Source organism: Zosterops lateralis (genome assembly GCF_965231275.1).
Source record: "Zosterops lateralis genome assembly, chromosome: 3".
Classification (NCBI taxonomy): Eukaryota; Metazoa; Chordata; class Aves; order Passeriformes; family Zosteropidae; genus Zosterops; species Zosterops lateralis.
Genome location: NC_139764.1, coordinates 108,751,879 through 108,769,143, shown reverse-complemented (window position 1 = coordinate 108,769,143; position 17,265 = coordinate 108,751,879). Strand labels below are relative to the sequence as shown.

Here is a 17,265-nt window from a genome sequence, read left to right as displayed (position 1 = left end):
GTACAATCAGGATAATATGAAAAGTTCTAGATATAATGTCCAAAGAGGCAAAAAATGAGATACTTTCTCAAAGATGTTTCCAATTTTGTTCTGAATCTGAGTGAGCAAATCAAGACTACTAATACACACTGTCTGTGCACATTATTCCTTACTATACACAGCATTTTGCAATTTATTTCAAAGCCTCTATTATAAACAAAAAAATACTGCTTTTGTTAACCCACTCCGTACTGGTACAGTCAGGGCTTATGTTACACAATCAAAGTCAAAGTTACAATATGTTAAGTATATAAAAAAATATCACACACACATGCACACAGATGATATTAAGTATTTGAATCTTACATGTGCATCAAATTTATGTTTCATTTTAAAACTAAGTGTTAACACTAACTGGTGAATGAAGTTATTTATAGTCTCCCCAAAAGTTTAGGACTGTTCTATTTCCCTTAAACACCAGAACTATAATAAGGAATTAATGTAAGCACAACCAGAACCTCCCAACCCTCCCAGCTCACTCTGCTCCACAACGTCCACGTTAAATCCTCCCAATGCCGGTGTTCCAAAGCATCACTCCCAGGCTGCAGCACACAACCAGTTATGATATCCAAATGACATATTTTGCCCAAAATATAAAAGAAATATAATTGCCCTTAATTTGCATCACATAAAACTGCCAAGTAGTTTTGAAAGCATGTAAAGCAAGGCAGACATGATTTAAGATTTGCAAAGGAATCCCCAGACTAACACTTCTGTGACAGCCAATTACAGTGAAAAACACAACCCCAACAAGCAGCCTGCTACTAGACCTTAGGAAAGGTAAAGTTTCTTACAATGAGTTACAGATTCACAAGTATAAGACGACAAGGAGAAAAAGTAAAACAGAAGGAATCCAGCCACCCAGCAAATATGAAGCAGACCCAAGATCGTGATACAATCCAAAGATGTAAATTATTGTAAATCATCACTGTTGTTCAGAATTTCACACAGCCACTTGTGCCAATTTTGCTCACTTTTCCACAGACACAATAATAAAGGAGGGAGAGGGAATGGGAGGAGAAAAAAAAAAAAAAGAAAGAAAGAAAAGAAAGAAAGAAAAAAAAAAAAAAAAAAAAAAAAAAAAAAAAAAAAAAGGAGGGGGAAGAAGAGTGGGGGGAACCTGAACTGAGAGTACAAATAAAGTTCTGCTGTCCATATGCTTTAACTGTACAGAAGTTTGGGCTCTTACAGCATTTTGTACTCCCTCCAAAGCCTCATGAGTCACAAAAATTCAAAAGCTATGTCCCTCTAAATGCCAGGAAGGGCCTTATACGGGCCTTTTGTCAAAATATAAAAAAAAAAAAAAAAAAAAAAAAAAATTAAAAAGAAAAAAAAATAAGAAGAAGAAAAAAAAAAAGGAGAGAGAGAAAGAAAAAGCCACAGTGTAGGCAGTCCTACTTGGAGTCCTCTGATGTCACAGCCACATGACTCGCTCGCTCCAGTAACAGTGCTTGCAAAAAAAAGGAGTTTTAAAGCTTTTGCTTTTTTGGATTGTGTGAATGCTTCATTCGCCTCACAAACAACCACAGAACCACAAGTGCGGTGCAAACTTTCTCCAGGAGGACAGAAAGGAGTCTCTGGTTTTTAAATGGTTAATCTCCGCAGGTCACTACCAGCCACTGAGACCAACAGAGTCAGTAAGTGCTCTCTAACCACAGTCTATGCAGTAATAGTAGGTCCTTCAAATATTTGCTCATTCTCTTTTTTTTTGTTTTGTTGCCTTCCTTTTCACATGCTACCAGCACTACACAATTTTTTGACAGAGAAAAAACCAACTGTAGAGTCTATGCAATCCAGGGACACAGTAAAACTAAAACAAGGTTTGGCTATGGTTTGTGTTTTCAGTTTGAGGATCCAAGTATTTACAACAGAAGGTGAAAGCTCTGCGTGAACCGAGAGGGACTATGGCATCAAACAGCCTGTTCAGTTCAGTGACACCATGTCAGCAAAACTTCTTTTGGGGTAAGTGCTGCAATATTTGAGCTTCTGTTTTTCGCTGTCAAGAGTTTTCTTACTTAGAACAATACTGGTTGTAGTTATCTAAGCAAAAAAAAAAGCTGAATGGGATGTTAGAATGTTAAAAAAGTGTACCTGGTTGTTTGGGGTTTTCTTTGAAGGGGGGGAAGTAACTGTAAATAACTTCTGCAGTTTTAAAGCAAATTTGTTAGCTGGCAAGCTGAGCAAAGGGAAGTTCGTGGCTTAGTCCTTAGTGTTTGACAGCAGGTGTGCTCAGCTGTCACTAGGGTCAAGGTGTAGCTGCAAGAATTGGAAAGAGCCTGATGGGATCTAGAAAAATGTTTAATATTATCTTAGGGCAAAAGATAAAATAATTAGTGAATTAATCAGCAGCTCAGAAAAATCTCATTAAGAACTCTGGTAACACTTTTAGATATATTCACCATGACTGCTTAATGAAAGATATGGTAAAAGGCTTAAATAACTTTAAGTTCAGACTGCTTGCTCTCTAAACCTGATGAAAATGAGTAGTGTGTAGCATACTGCAGCCTATCCTACCCAAAACTGCCCTATCATTGTTCCAGGCATCTTATTTTTACATATATCTCAGAGGAAGTTATCAGTCTAAATCTGCAGTTTTCTAGTCCTCAGTTGCCCTCATTTCACAGCAAAGCTTGTTTGATAATATATTCAATTGTAAAAGCAAATTCTTCTCATTACACTTATTATGAACAAGGCAAGACATTCATGCATGAAAATATTAAGCTATGAAATAAAAAATACATGATCTAACATGCTGCTGAATTTTAAGTTTAATTGAAAGTGGGATGTAAAAACCTCTGTAGAAGAGCACTGCCAAATATTTACTTCAATATTCTGAACTGTAAACACAGATTCCTTTAAGAAATCATATATGTATATACTGAAGTAATTATTTATATGCACTGTACATATAAATGCTCATAAAACTCATAAATACACTATAAAATTGCACTTCTATCTTTTCTTACTTTAAAAAGCTTCACCCTCTCAGACAGAGACTTAAAATCGGTAGAGAGAATCTCACAAATACTAAATAAAATCAAATAAGACTTTAAATGATTTATCTGTAAGTAAATGAAGTTATATTTTAAAGTGTACTGCAAAGTGCTTTATTCTCACCACACTTGATGAACTGCAAGTAATACAGTCACAAAATTTTTTCAAAGCATCTTTCACTGAGGCAGTTCAGACAGACAAACTGAAAATTCTGAAAGCCTTAGGAAAAAAAAAAAAAAGTGAAAACTTACAAGATTTTCTTAATAGTGTCCAGCATGTCGAAATTATGTTGGGACCGTAGCTAAACCTATTTCTTTCCCTCCCCTGCCGAACCCTTTCTTTTCCCCCTTCTACAAAAAACCAACAATGCTAGAACCATTTCCAGTACATACATCCCCATTATTGTAGTGACCTGATGCCTGGGGTGCCTTTTACCCCTCCTACTTCACACGCTTTTGACTGGCTCCCAGTTACACTCATGAAAAATGTCAGAGACCAGGTATGGGAACAGAAATGAAGAAATTGCTTCTGGCAGGAGGGTGAACGATTTAATATATGACCTATAGATACCAGATGAGATAACATGACCTGAGGCTGGTCATGCAGCTGTAATACCCCGAACATTGAGCTGAAATGCAAACACAGACCCGGCAAAGCAGCTTTTCTACCCAAACTGGTGTCTGAGCGAGGCACAGCAGAAGCGTAGCCAGACCACATTATCCCAGTGTTTACAACAGGAAATACAGTTTACATGTATAGGGACTTTCTTTTGCTTTTACTTCCAAAAGAGATTAGAAGAAATTTAGTTGGCTAAAATTATCAAAACACCGAGTCTGACTGCTTAATTCACCTAGTCCTGATAATTCCTAAAGCCAGTGGGAAGTACTGTGATACTGTGCTTAATACTTTTCCTGAACTTTACTAAATACGGTTGGATACCTGAATTTCACTTTGGACAAGAAACAATAGATGCAAGGGACTACAAAATCTCATCAGTTCTGTCAGTGTGTAAGCAATGCATCCTGAGCTAAAACCAAATTTTGAAAAACCCACTTTTATAAAAAAGAGGCAGAATTTATTGTTTAAAAAACCCAGAATACCCAAGCTGCTCATGAATTTGCCATTCAGTGATGCAGCAGCACCTGAGAATGCACGATCTTGTTCTTCCTTTCTGTACTGTCCTTCTCTTCCGATCTCTACCTTATTCCTTTCAAGACTGCTGAGTTTAATTGTTTCCCTTCAATGAACTTATGAAACATAATGACAAATCATAACAGGGCAGGAAAACAGAGCTATGATTAACCCGCATGGTTGCTAATCTGTGCCATTAACCATATTCCCGAAAGCTTTTATTCCACTCAGTTTTGTCTACGTGTTTTTGACTTCATATGAAAGAGAAAACCAGAGTAGCGAAGCGGAAGGATCCTTTCCTAGTTAATGCAAACATTTATATTCCTCTCCAATTTAGTATGTTTTAATTAACTACATTCTGGGTTTCACATCCAAATTATCTCTATCCTCTGCCAGTTATACTCAGGTTTTGACTGCATCAAGCCCGTGTAAGCCTTCTCAGGCTTTTAAATCTAACTAGATTCATTTCAACCAGAAAAGGCTATTATATTTATATCCATAGCATCTGAAGGGGAAAAAAAGGCTCAAAATAAACACTATGAAAAAAAAAATCAAACTGCATATTTGGTATAAAATTTGGAAAATATAATTTACTTAAAGGATTTCAGAGACTGAAAACCTTCTCAAATGCCTCCAACACCAATTATAATTTTAAAATAGGAAAAGGCATCTTCGACTATATTCTGTGCATCTTCAGAGAAGGATTTCAATAAAAGAAAAAAATAGGATCTCAGTTTAGCTGATAATTCAAGCAATTATTTCACCTGTAATTTCTGGAAGCTGATTCCAATAGACATATATTAAATCTAAAGTCTTCAAGTTGACAATCAAAAAAATTACTCCGCTTATATTAAAATACTCCTCAATATCTTCTTCACCGAAAAAATCCCAAACCTTTTGTAAATTTCAATTCTCAACTGCTTTACTATTTGGTAGGGAATCTTATGGGTTTTTTTTAATTTTAATTAGGAGACTGATAAGATAGGAACAAATCCTTTTTGATTATCTGTGTATAGAAAGATAAGTTTTACTTCCATAAGCAGCTCTGTTTAATGTCATACTATTGTGAGTGCGAAGCAAAATCTCAGGAATCGCTGCTCTTTGCATAAAATATGATTTAAAATACCAAGATTAAAATAATAATAATAATGAAAGCTATGCAGGAAAGAGTATTCTCACATGCATTAAGAAAGCTGCAGCTTCGCACAGAGGCTGCCGGTATCTGAAAGCCCCAAACCCTGCAGGATTGCACTTCATCACTTACAAGGTCTGCAGGCAGCAAAATGCACTGATCTGTTTAATTAGCTGTTTCAAATGAACTATTAATCATCAACATCGTTTAAATCAACTACACCGATGAAGAATTCAGTAAGATCAAAATGTTCCAGTTTGTTAGGAGAGTCTTAGAGTATCTGATGGTTAAATAAACGGCGAGAGAAAAAAAAAAATCCTATCTCATTAGGGGCACTAAAATTTTATCAAACATACAGGATTAATCTCTATTGAATAGGACCATTCACAAATCAAAACTCACTCCACTTCAATACTTTCATGCAGTGCTAATCAATTACAACCTTTTCTAGTTATTCAAAATCCATGTGCTTTTAATTTTATTCACTGGTGGTCTAAAATATAATATTCAGGCCAAGCTAAGTCATTCTGTATTGCAACTTTGCTTTTTTTCAATAAATATTCATCTAGAGGTTTTCTTAGAGAGAACTGCTCATATGAAGACTGTGGTAATATTTTTATACTGTACCTCCTTGTTGAAGCAAAAGGTTAGGGGTTACCTAAATACCTCAACTGTATATACAAAAAAAGGAAAAGGTAAGTATTCACATGAAAAATCCAAAGGGACTATATTATTTATTTTTGCATTTCCTATGATTAATGATGCACCAGTGCATACTTGAAAACTGAAGTCAAAATAGGGTAACACCTCAAATTCCTTTACAAACTGTACAAATATCAAACTTCCATGCTGTATTAACTACTCCACCAGAAATATTTAAAGGCTCTGCCACCCCACATTAAGAGTATAACAATAATACTGAAATTCCTTTCAAGCTGTGTGATTTCTTGGTCATGGTCAGACTAACACTAATCTTAAAATTGCACCTTATACCTTTATTTTCCCAACTGCTTTCAGAAGAGAGTCGTACTTTTTAGCAAGTAACAAGAAGCTCAGAGCAGCAGTAAGTAAATAACAAACACTGAATACTGCATCCATTTAAGTAAAAAGGGAAAAATAAGCTAACAATTCTGGCAAGAGATGCTAACTAGGCAGTGCAGACAGTTCGAGAGAGACAGGTAATAACTGTGTTTACGGACTGTCGCACCTTGTGGCAGACACCAGCAATGAACAACATGAATAACAACTAAGAAAAACTTTCTAAAACTCTAACTTAATGCAAAAATCTGAAGATACAAGCAGAATCTGGCATTATTTTATGCTCGATTCCAGCACACTTTTGTGGAAGCTGAAGCAGAGATGGGAGCGAGGAATTATCCTGTGCTTGCCAAGCTGAAAAGGTGCTGAGCACCAGCGTTTCTCCTGCTTGAACACAACCCGAGCCAAGGGCAGCTGTCAGTGCTGGGCACCTCCCGAAAATCTGACCAGCTGCATGTTTCCCTCTGTGTACCCAATAAAAATCAACATTGTGTGTTGTAGGTGAAGGAGTCGGTTCTGAAAACTCATTAAATACACTCCATTAATAAGAATTACAATAAATTGCCATGTTTAATATGCCCTAGAGTATATAATATTTTAATTAAGGCAGCCTCAAGATAAATAGCCAGTTTAAGATGGCAAAACCTGAGGTATTTTAGGGTCTTAACTTCAGCACTGGGAGAATCTGAGTTTCATACAAGCAGTTAAGAAACTGCAACAAGAAAACACACAACTGTTATTTTCAAGATAAAAAGTTAATTTGCTTAAATGGAATAAATGCAATATTTATTCTGATAAGCATACTCAGAAATAAATTAATAAACTGTGTGCCATTTCAATGAGATTTTCCTTGGAAATTCTGCCAGACTTAGGAATTAATCACAGATTTTTATCCAGAGACAAAAGTCACCTACAAAATGCAGAAAACATCCACCTCTCCACCACAGAATCCCCACAAATACCTACTCTTATCAACAAAATTCATTTGTGCTCACATTACATACAATAGCTTTAATTTCCATTAGATATCTTCATTCCAAACTGCCTTCTAAAGTCTTCTGGGAAACAGGCTAAGGAAGTCTATCTTCTGCTCTCAGGTGTTTTTGTTTTTAAGTTAATAAAGCCTAAATCTAAGAGCACGTTTCCTTACATAAACATGCTCTCTTCTACAAATAAATATAAGACCTGCCACTTAACATACTGAAAAGCACACCCTAAAGAGAATATTTTAAAGGTGAGCACAAAGACAAAATAAACTCATGTTACTGTATCGTAAAACAGTTTAACACTTTCAATTAATAATAATAAAAAAAAAAATCCATCATTCATGCATCTGTTCCCTGTATATATTTTTTATTCTGTTTGTTACCATACTGTTCCAGCCTTCTTCATGTAGCTTTAAGTTTCCTATTTCATGTAGGAACTTGCCCCAGGAGGGAAAACTCCATAGGTTTTCTCCTGACTCTCTTGAACTGCTAAAGTCCCTTTAATCAGAGCAATTAAATTATTTTGCACAACCTACTCCTTATTAAATGTTTTTATTTATAAAAATTAATTTTAGAATAGCAAAAGATTAAAGGAAAAAATGCTACATTCTCCTTTAAGTACACAGGGTGCTTTAAAGATAAGTATTTCTGTCTAATTTCCACTGTATTCATAATAGTTTTCCTTAATATTTTTTCACCTCAAATAAAACTACCTTTATTTTACAGCAAAGGGTAGAAATAGTTTCTTCTGCTGTCTGTCTCTTAAAAATGCCATATTCATTAAGGTCAGGCAGTTCTGGAATTAACAATAGTTGTAAGTTTTAATATGTTATAGCTAAAAACCTCATGGCAAAAATTTTTGGCAGGAATTCATTCAAATATGATTACTGTATTTCTGATTGACAGCTTATTTTACGTATTATATTTCCCCAGAACTGCTAGCATTTCATAACGATTTAAAATTTACTATCATTCATTTTTCTTGATTAAGGAAAGTTAAAAGCTGATGACCTTACATACATTTATTTTCCCCAGAATTTATTTGAACCGTAAGTGTGCCAAACCATTGTTTACTTATCCCTCATGGTCAGATATCTTAGATCTAAATCTACTCTGTGGTTTACTGAAACAGAAAGACAGAGGCCACTGCCAGTTACATAATATAATACTGTTCAGAGGAACAGGACCCAGCCTTGATCACAATGAAAATTAACACTAACGAGATGCATTTGCATCTATATGCACAGACACACACATACATCAAGCACCATATGCTGAGTGCAGCAGCTCTGCTGGAACAAATCGGAGCAGGGGGATGTTACAAGTCATTAGTAATTACTGAACTGAATTTCTCTGTCAGACACATTTAATACATATGACCCTATATACATAAGCAAAAGAAAGGGTTGTTTATTTTTTCATTAAGGAAAAACAATATAGATAAATAATTGCGCCTAAGTACATTGACCGCCAGATAGTGTTAATCCCTCAAAAGACCTCTAATTCATATTAATAGAAATCAGAAAAGACAGAGTTAAAAAACACACAATATTTTAATGCATCCATGTGTGGTATTAGAACAGGGTATTCTTTCTTTTAAGAAATGTTAATGAGATGTGTATGTGCAAACACACACATGTACACAGTTCAAGCCTCTAATTCCTACTAACTTTGACTTCTAAAATTGTGAAATTCGAATTAAAGAAGCCAATAGTATAAATAGAAGCAATAGTATAAATTTAGAAGACTCCTCTATCAGTACAATATTTTTCACTCTAGCACTGAAGTTGTAAAGGAGAATGTGCTATTGCATTCAGATTTGCCAGCAGTACCCCAAGAACATTTGCCACTCTTCATGCATCTTGCTAACATGCAGTAGAGGAACTTGCCAGGGTCCTGTCTTAATATTAGTTAAAAAATATGTTTATTCATGCTATCACAGTGTTCTACATAAAATGTGTTAGTGCTTGTAGTGCAATAACAGATGCCAGAAGTACTGGGTTTAGAATACTTGGTAAAATTTATGAGAGAGGCACGTCAGGAGTCAGTCCCTTTGTACCTTCTTGCTCCTTCCCAGAGCCCTATGGTGAGAGAAACTGCTTTTGTGGGCATCAGACTGGCCAATTTTAACTCACCTCAACTTCCAATGTGAAAACACATTTTAGCCAAAATAGTCTTATTTGTAGGTCAGCTGGTGTTTTTGACACAGTGCAATATATCTCCACTGAAGGGGCTCACAAAAAAAAAAAAAAGCACAACCACACTGACATGGAAAGATCCCCAATACAAACACAGAATTGTTCTGCTGAGAGAACAGATAATCATCTGTTCGTCATCTAATAATCTGATAATCATCCACAACTGTATTTTTGTATTAATACAATACATTTATAATTTACTAGGAGCACAAACCTTCATGTAGAATCAGCAAGATAATTTTATGTTAATTAAACAGGACTCAATGGAAATTAAAAGACATTTTAAGATATGACTTAAAAAAAACCAAAAAAAACCTGAGGACCATGGTGTCAGAATTTGCTATTTTAATTTAAAATGTTTCCAAAAGCCTTTCCAGTGAGCCATAACACTGAACTGCCGTGATATTTATGTCCTTGCAGGATTTTCTGTATAAATTCCAGGAGTAACTTTCACCCAAATGCATCATCTATTCACCTTTAAACAGAAAGCTTTTAAGAAAAAAAAAAAAGAAGTGTCACATTTTCTCTGTAACACTGAAGGGACCGTCTTGTCTAGCTTAGTGCCTCAGTATTAAAAAGATAAATTAATTCTACCAGCTATTGTACAATCCCCGAGCACAGGAGCAGCTTTGTGACAGAGCACTTCCAGCCCGCAGTGTATTTACTTCCTAGCACAATCTGCAAAATTTATTTCCTCTAAGTAAGACCATCCATATAAATTCACACTAAGAGAGTTCATCATCTGCATTTTTCCAATCAGTGGTATCAAAGTTTAATTCTGATTGGTGTTTGTGGAATAACCAAGCCATAACAATGAACGGTTTATTTAAAACTGACGGGACCAGAAAGCAGCAACTATTTACTTAGGCGCCGTACCTTAGTGTACACCAGTAAAAATGTTCTCTTTTCCCAAAAGGATTTTCTGCAAAAAGGGCATTCACTTTGCTTCCTTCCCACCCCTCTTACATCCAACTCTGCAATTCAAAACTAAGTGCTGTATTTTTTTTGCTATTCAGTATATTTTTATTTCCTCTCTTTTTTATTAAATGGCATAAACAGAAACACTAAAACAAATTCAGAAGTTGCACTCTTTATACTGATATTTATTAAAGAAATCAACATTCAGAAAAAGTGCAGTCATTTCTGGATAAAAAAATAACATCTAAGTAACAAAAAAAAAAAATAATTTAGCATCAAATGGGAAGAAAGTTATCTTCCACAGTGCAAATCATTTTCATACTGGAGCTAGAATAGTTTCGTTCTAGTGCACCACTGTGTATTGCATATGCAGATGCTAGAATAACTTTTAATTTCAGAGTGTTTCAGGAATAGGACATAAAATCAAGCTCTGTTATTCTGGTTGGCAATTAACTCAGTCATGACCTTGTAATAATCTGGAGTTCTATGTTCATTAAAGGAAAATTTTAATATTACCTTTAAAAGCAAAAGCAAAATCTTAATTACAGCTGAGCTACCTGTGTATTAATCCATCTTAAAATAAATGAAGACTTGAGCCTACCCAGATAAAAAGATAAATTATAATAATAATACTCATTAGGTACAAAACAAAGGCTTGAAAAAGTGCAATTTTATTACTTTGAATTATAATATTAATTGACTAACTAATTTGAGGGCACATGTGTAGTGCACATGTGTAAAACCTACTGGAGGGAGAGAGCTCACATAGACACACACACAAGCTGGAATGTTCCAATTCCGATCAAAGATGTGTGTAGCCGGATGTGCGGTTAATTCGCTGATCAAATTTTCACAACTGAAAAACATCTTGAGACAAAGTCCCAGTTACCAGTGGCGTGGGCTCTGTGCTTTATCGTCAGACTCACTCCTCACGATTTCACGTTTTATGATAGAATTCAAAAATAGTATAATCTCTCTCACACGTAAAAAGAATTAAAAAGGAAGAAATAAAGATAAAAAGGCACTGGTTTTTAGCCCCAGCATTCTTTAAAGGGCACTGTGAGAGTGAGAGAAATAAATTTAAAATACCCATAAGAATCTGAACTCTAATCTTAGTGACATGTTCTTACAATAAGCTTGTGCTCCATAAAAACTATATAAAAATGTCAGAAGCATAGATGCATAGCACATGCACTCACCGTAAGACACAAATCTGCCCTGTAACAATAATATACAGTAGCTCTTCAACAAGCCTGTAAGATTTTAAAATGCACTAAATCTATTAAAACAGTCCACTGTCACACTTCAGCTCTGTCTACTAAATCAACCAGATGTATGGAATAAACACTATTTAATAGCTACTAAATTTTTATCACGTTTTGTATAAAGTTAGACAAATTTGAAGTAATAGTTGTTTGAAGTCTTCTACCATTACATTCCATAATCTTACTTGGTTACTGAACTGACTAGATACAGTAAATATACATCATATAATGGCTATTCCCCTTCAGTAGATATGCATAAAAGAAGAATAATCTAAACTAATAAAGACACTTAAATGGGCAGCAATTTTACTAGTCTTAGCATTGATTTAAAAGATGTCTCTTTCTCTTCTTTACATACCTGGTTGTTACCAATTACTGATGTGTCTTCACCCCTTCTTGTTGCAAAACTTCCTTTAAAACTTACAGCACACACAGCACAACATTTGAGACCTCTACACATTAAAAAAAATGCTCTTTTTTTCAGTAGCAAAGAAAATCTGCAGGTTTTTTTAGGCTGACGATATCTTCACATAGAAACACAGAACGTCTGCAGACAGTAAGAAGCCTTTAGTAAGCCTTTTTGCTGCACCATAATAATCTGATCCAGAAATTCAAGGGTACCTTAAACAACGGGCTACCTGTTCTAGCCATGCTTAGGAATGTGGCCAAATCATTTTTATTGATTTAACCTTTATAGGAATGCTACATATCCTCAGAGCAAAACATTTCTAATGCATTTATAATATGATATACCTCTGAGAAGCTATGAAAAAAAACAACTTGTGACATAGGCTAGCCCCCCTCCACTATTCTGTTTTTCCCAATTTAGTAATCGATAGACATTTAAGAGTTAGAATATTTTCTGAGTTTACATATGTCTGTGTTCATAGGATGAAGACAGAAATTAACACTTACAGAGGACAAGACTACTATCTGACCTGTCTTTGTTTAAGGAATAAGAACTGGTGAACTGATAGCCAAGACTCTAAATACTCCTTTCATTCTAGAGTTACACATCAATCATGTTACCTGCAAACATATCAAGTTAAAACTTCCAGAATTTACAGTCCTTTTTGAATAAACTGAGCAGCATGTTAGTTATGTTCAGAGAGCTTACAGAAGGTGGTTTGTGTATCTCACCAGAATTCTTAAAGAAGTATTCTCAAATTCCCCCTTCATCAGAAATCTATTTCATACACATTTCAAACCAGTATTTCTCAATGCCAGATTCATATTCTATTATTTTGAAACTCAGGTTGAAAAAAAACCAGTGTATTTTAGTATTTGCTGGTTTAGGAATGTTACAAACCACACTTGAGCATTACCAGGAGTCACTTGTTTTTCAGAAAGTAAACTGTTCCGAGCTGCTCATTATGGTAAACTTCAGTGTAAAGCAGAAGTGAATACAGTGACTGAAGCGCAAATACATTTAGGTTACAAAACACATTTATTACACTTCTTATAAGGAAAATTATGTGAGAGGTGTTTGCCTAAAAAAAAGAAAAATAAAAACAAAACTCAAGCAGAAACAAACAGAAATAGCTCCTAGCATGAAATTCTAGTATGTTATTCTTCACAACAGCAACAACCCCAGCTAGGCATAGTTTCAGCAGGCAATATGCTGTAACACAAATCACCAAGCTTAGGAAGATTTAGTTCTACATTTTTTCTGGAAACAGCAATGTCTAGACATCACTGATATTCTCTCTCATCTACAAAGAAATATGAATCAATCCTACAAAGAAAGAAAAAAAATTCCTTCATGAGATAAGTGCCTATCTACATACAAGGTGGACAAAATAGTACATCAAAGCTGTGAACTACAATTAACATATATGGCATATGGAAAAAAACATGTATCTGCCAATTCTCAAAGATTGGTTTTGTCTTTTTGCAGTAAGAGTTTGGCTTTTGATTGTTACATCACCAATTGACAGCCACGTTTCACATCGCTGTTTCTTTCTTCATTCATTTTTTCTAAGAATTATTCTAAAGACTAACCCGTATCCAAAACACACAACAACCACACATAAAATATCCCCTGGCATGAACCCTGCACTTCCTTAACCAGATGAAATCAAGCCTTTAATGTGAGGTGCAGCAGTGATTTCTCCAAGGGCAGAGTAGTTCTACCTTCATTCATGGTACACATGATGAACGTGACCAGGGAAGTGCCTGCATTCATACAAACTCAGTTTGCTTTGTGTTACCACAGCCTGAGAGCATTCAGTTACCACACACAGACCAGGGACAATATCCATAAATAAATAATAACTCCAGACCAGATCCCAGAAAGTTCATTGCTGCATGTCAGATCACACTTACTTGATTTCAGCTTTATTACATGTGGAATGACAGTTCCTGGAGCAAGAGGAAAACACTAAAACTTAGAGATTCTAGAATAATAATAATAAAAGTTGGATGATACACATTCCAGCATCTTTGTGACTAACTGCCTGGTGCGCAGAGATGTATCCCTCTTCCACTGGCACCTTACAGAACTCTTGTCACTTGCTTTTATGGTGCACCTTAAAGATGGACTCAGGTAATACTGAAAAGCAGCAGAGTATGTTAGAAATGTCAGTTTTTACAGTGATGATGGAAGAAGGCCTTAGATAATTGCAGTTACACCAATACAACTGCTTATAGTAGCACACTTCATAACATAATAGATACATTTGTACAAGAGGGTTTATTAGCAGAGTTATTCTGACAAACAATAACATCTTTTGATGCTACAGAAAAGCTGCTCTGTGCTAGCATGTGCGAAAGGTCAGATGGTGGAAAACTTACTTCATGCTCTTAACCTGTAAACTCTTCCCTTTCCTGACTGCTAACAAATGTCCTAGCAGGGGAGATCCACAGCTTTTCCAAGAACTCACGTAGGGAACCTTTTGCTCCGTTCCAATGGAACAGAATTTGTGCACGTTCACCTCAGGAGCGCTGCCCTCCGTGGCAGCTCTCTCAGGAACTCTGTCTACACAGGTCTGCCACAGAAAAATTGCCTCCAGATTTGCACTTCATTACAGATTTATATATACACAAGCCTATATCCATACATACGTCTGTAAAAAGCAGCAAACTTGACTAGTCCAGTCTGCATGCTATTAGAGAAGCAACTGTGATACTTCAGGAACCTCTAACTTGATTTCAGTGTTTGGAATAAGGGAAAACAAAGTCAGGAGACAGCAGCCTCTGGGAACGCATTTTGCAAGATTGTTTTATAAGGGACTCCAGCAGGAAAACTGTACACACAGGAAAAGCTAGTTTAGACTGCGATTAGGCATCAAAGAGAGGAGCACCAGAAAATACTTGTCCTTGAAAACATGCACAGAGGCTCAGGGTGGCAGGAGCACTAAGGCTCAGGCAATGCACACAATTTGGCAATGTGCAATTCACGTAACACAGCTTGTTTTCATGGCAATTCTAATGATTCTTTCACATTTCCCTGTAAATTTTTTGGCTTAAAAATTCTCACACATTTTGTAATGGTTAAAAGTAGTAGGAGAATGCTACTTCACAGCCAACTATTTGACTCCGGCAAACTTAGCACTCCACCATTCATCTCTCATACTTCTCATCTTCTCAGCCTCAGGTCTTGAAAATAAGAAGCATAAGTCTGGTCCCATTTTCAAATGCCAGTTCTTGGCTATTGGTCTTCTCAGCATCATCACACTTGTCTACAGTCCCACTATCTCATCTATTTTCTGATAGAACAGGGCATAGCTCCCACAAGAAGGTGATTCCAACCTCTCTTGAAGCAATTATGATGATCATAAAGCTGATTCTTCTACTTTCAAAAATCATCAAAAAGAATATGATCACCTTACTAAAAAATTTGCAACTGTCTGATTTTCACATGGCAATGGTTATCTGGTATGCCTTTAAAGGTCCTGGTCCCACGGTGAAGTCAGAGCCACCTGAAAATTCTAGACATATTAAGAACAAACCCTTAATTCCTCACTTCTTTTACAGGAGTTCTGAAGATTATGGTTTTGTCATACATTTGTTCAGTGCCTACCACAAAATACTGATCCATAGGTGTGACCTTTCTAAGACAACACAGATCAGTCACAATAGCAGAATGTTTATAAGCAGCATCATCAGTTCAGCCTTGCTGAGTATGTGTTTGTTCTAGCCCAAAGTAAAGCTGTCTCCAAGGTCAACTTATTTTGATGTATAATTGAGAAGATAGTTCTAAAAAAAAAATAAATATTAAATAGTCATACTTATGACTCACAACATCAGGACTTGGTAATTTTGGTTCTTGCTGGGAAAATGCTTAGCAAATATTGTCAGCAAAATGCTTCCATTTTCTTCGTGTAAGCATATTTTAAATCTGAAAAAAGCAATGCTAACAACTGTGCCATCACCAAATATAGCTGTTCACTATTTTGGGTTGGAACTTAAAGGTATTTCAACTAGAAAATTGGTTTCGGCTGCAACTAAATATGAAAAAAATTCAAAGTATTTAAAAAACTCACCAACTGCTTTGGTTATAGCAATAGCACCATACAGGATTCTGAACAAAAAAAGTTGACTACTGAGTTCTTTCTCAGCCAGTTTCTGAAAAGCAGAGCTTACATGGTATGCATGGTATTGTCCTGCACCTGGTCCTCATACACCAACAGTCCTCACTGAAACCACTGCCAGACCTGAGATTGAACAGGCTGAAATAGTCAACTCATGAAGATGCAGTGTAGCAAGGTGAAAAGATAATTAAAATTGAGTAATTAAGAATAATTACATATCACACTGGTGGCAAGTGCTCAGTTCATTCTCACAGCTACTATCAGGCCTGCCATATACAGAAATAAGTAGACAGTTTCTGCCTATCTCAATGATGAGAGCTCAAAAACAACTTTTTAACTTTTTTTTTTCCTGCTGGACACCACCTTTCAAGGGAGAAGGTGGGGGGAGGGGGTGGAAAATTCCAAAACACAGAATTTTTGGCAGAGAAGACGTTAGTAACAGTTTTAGAAAACACGATCAATGTGAAAGAGTTGAAGGAACTGAATAAGTCACCGTAAAGTGAACAGTGACCAACTCTTCCTTCCTCAGTATTGCGGTAAAAGACAAAAACAAATCAGAAGCAAAGGAGTTCAGTATTCCACGGCAGATTTCAGCTATGGCCTGTATGCCACAATAGACACTCCCAGCTTGGATTATCTGGGTGCCTGTTAGGTGTGAACTCCACCTATGTATCTTCTAAAGCCTGTTTGTGTCTTCAGATATTTTTTTCTTTCTCAAATATTAAGAAGTGATAAAACACATTCTCCACATCCAATCTATTTTTACATTATATCCAGAGTCACTCACTGGTCCTACTCTGTTTACAGTCTTGTACAACACAAAGTCAGTTTTTCATAGTCATTTCTCTGGAGATACAAAGAGGAGATTTCCAAAAAATCTCCTCCACTAGAGATTTTGGAGCAGATGAGACAGCTGGCTGTCAGGAAGGTTCAGTAATACAGAATTCTGCCTCAGTGACTTGGACAGGAATAAGTGGATTCTTTTAGCTCCTACCAAGTCCTACACCACTTGTATTCAGTGACTAACATGTA

At 35.9% G+C, this 17,265-nt stretch overlaps 2 protein-coding genes across 2 annotated transcripts in view; one reads left to right on the top strand and one right to left on the bottom strand.

The window, feature by feature from the left end:
• The window catches only part of SUPT3H (SPT3 homolog, SAGA and STAGA complex component), a 255,548-nt gene that overhangs the window by 214,065 nt on the left and 24,218 nt on the right, over positions 1-17,265 (bottom strand). The gene's annotated exons all lie outside the window — the stretch shown is intronic.
• The window catches only part of RUNX2 (RUNX family transcription factor 2), a gene marked incomplete at both ends in the record, with an annotated part of 216,112 nt that continues 200,790 nt past the window's right edge, over positions 1,944-17,265 (top strand). The window contains one exon of the mRNA XM_083856790.1: positions 1,944-2,001. Within this exon, the coding sequence (XP_083712916.1) occupies positions 1,944-2,001 (58 nt within the window). The remainder of the gene's footprint in view (positions 2,002-17,265) is intronic.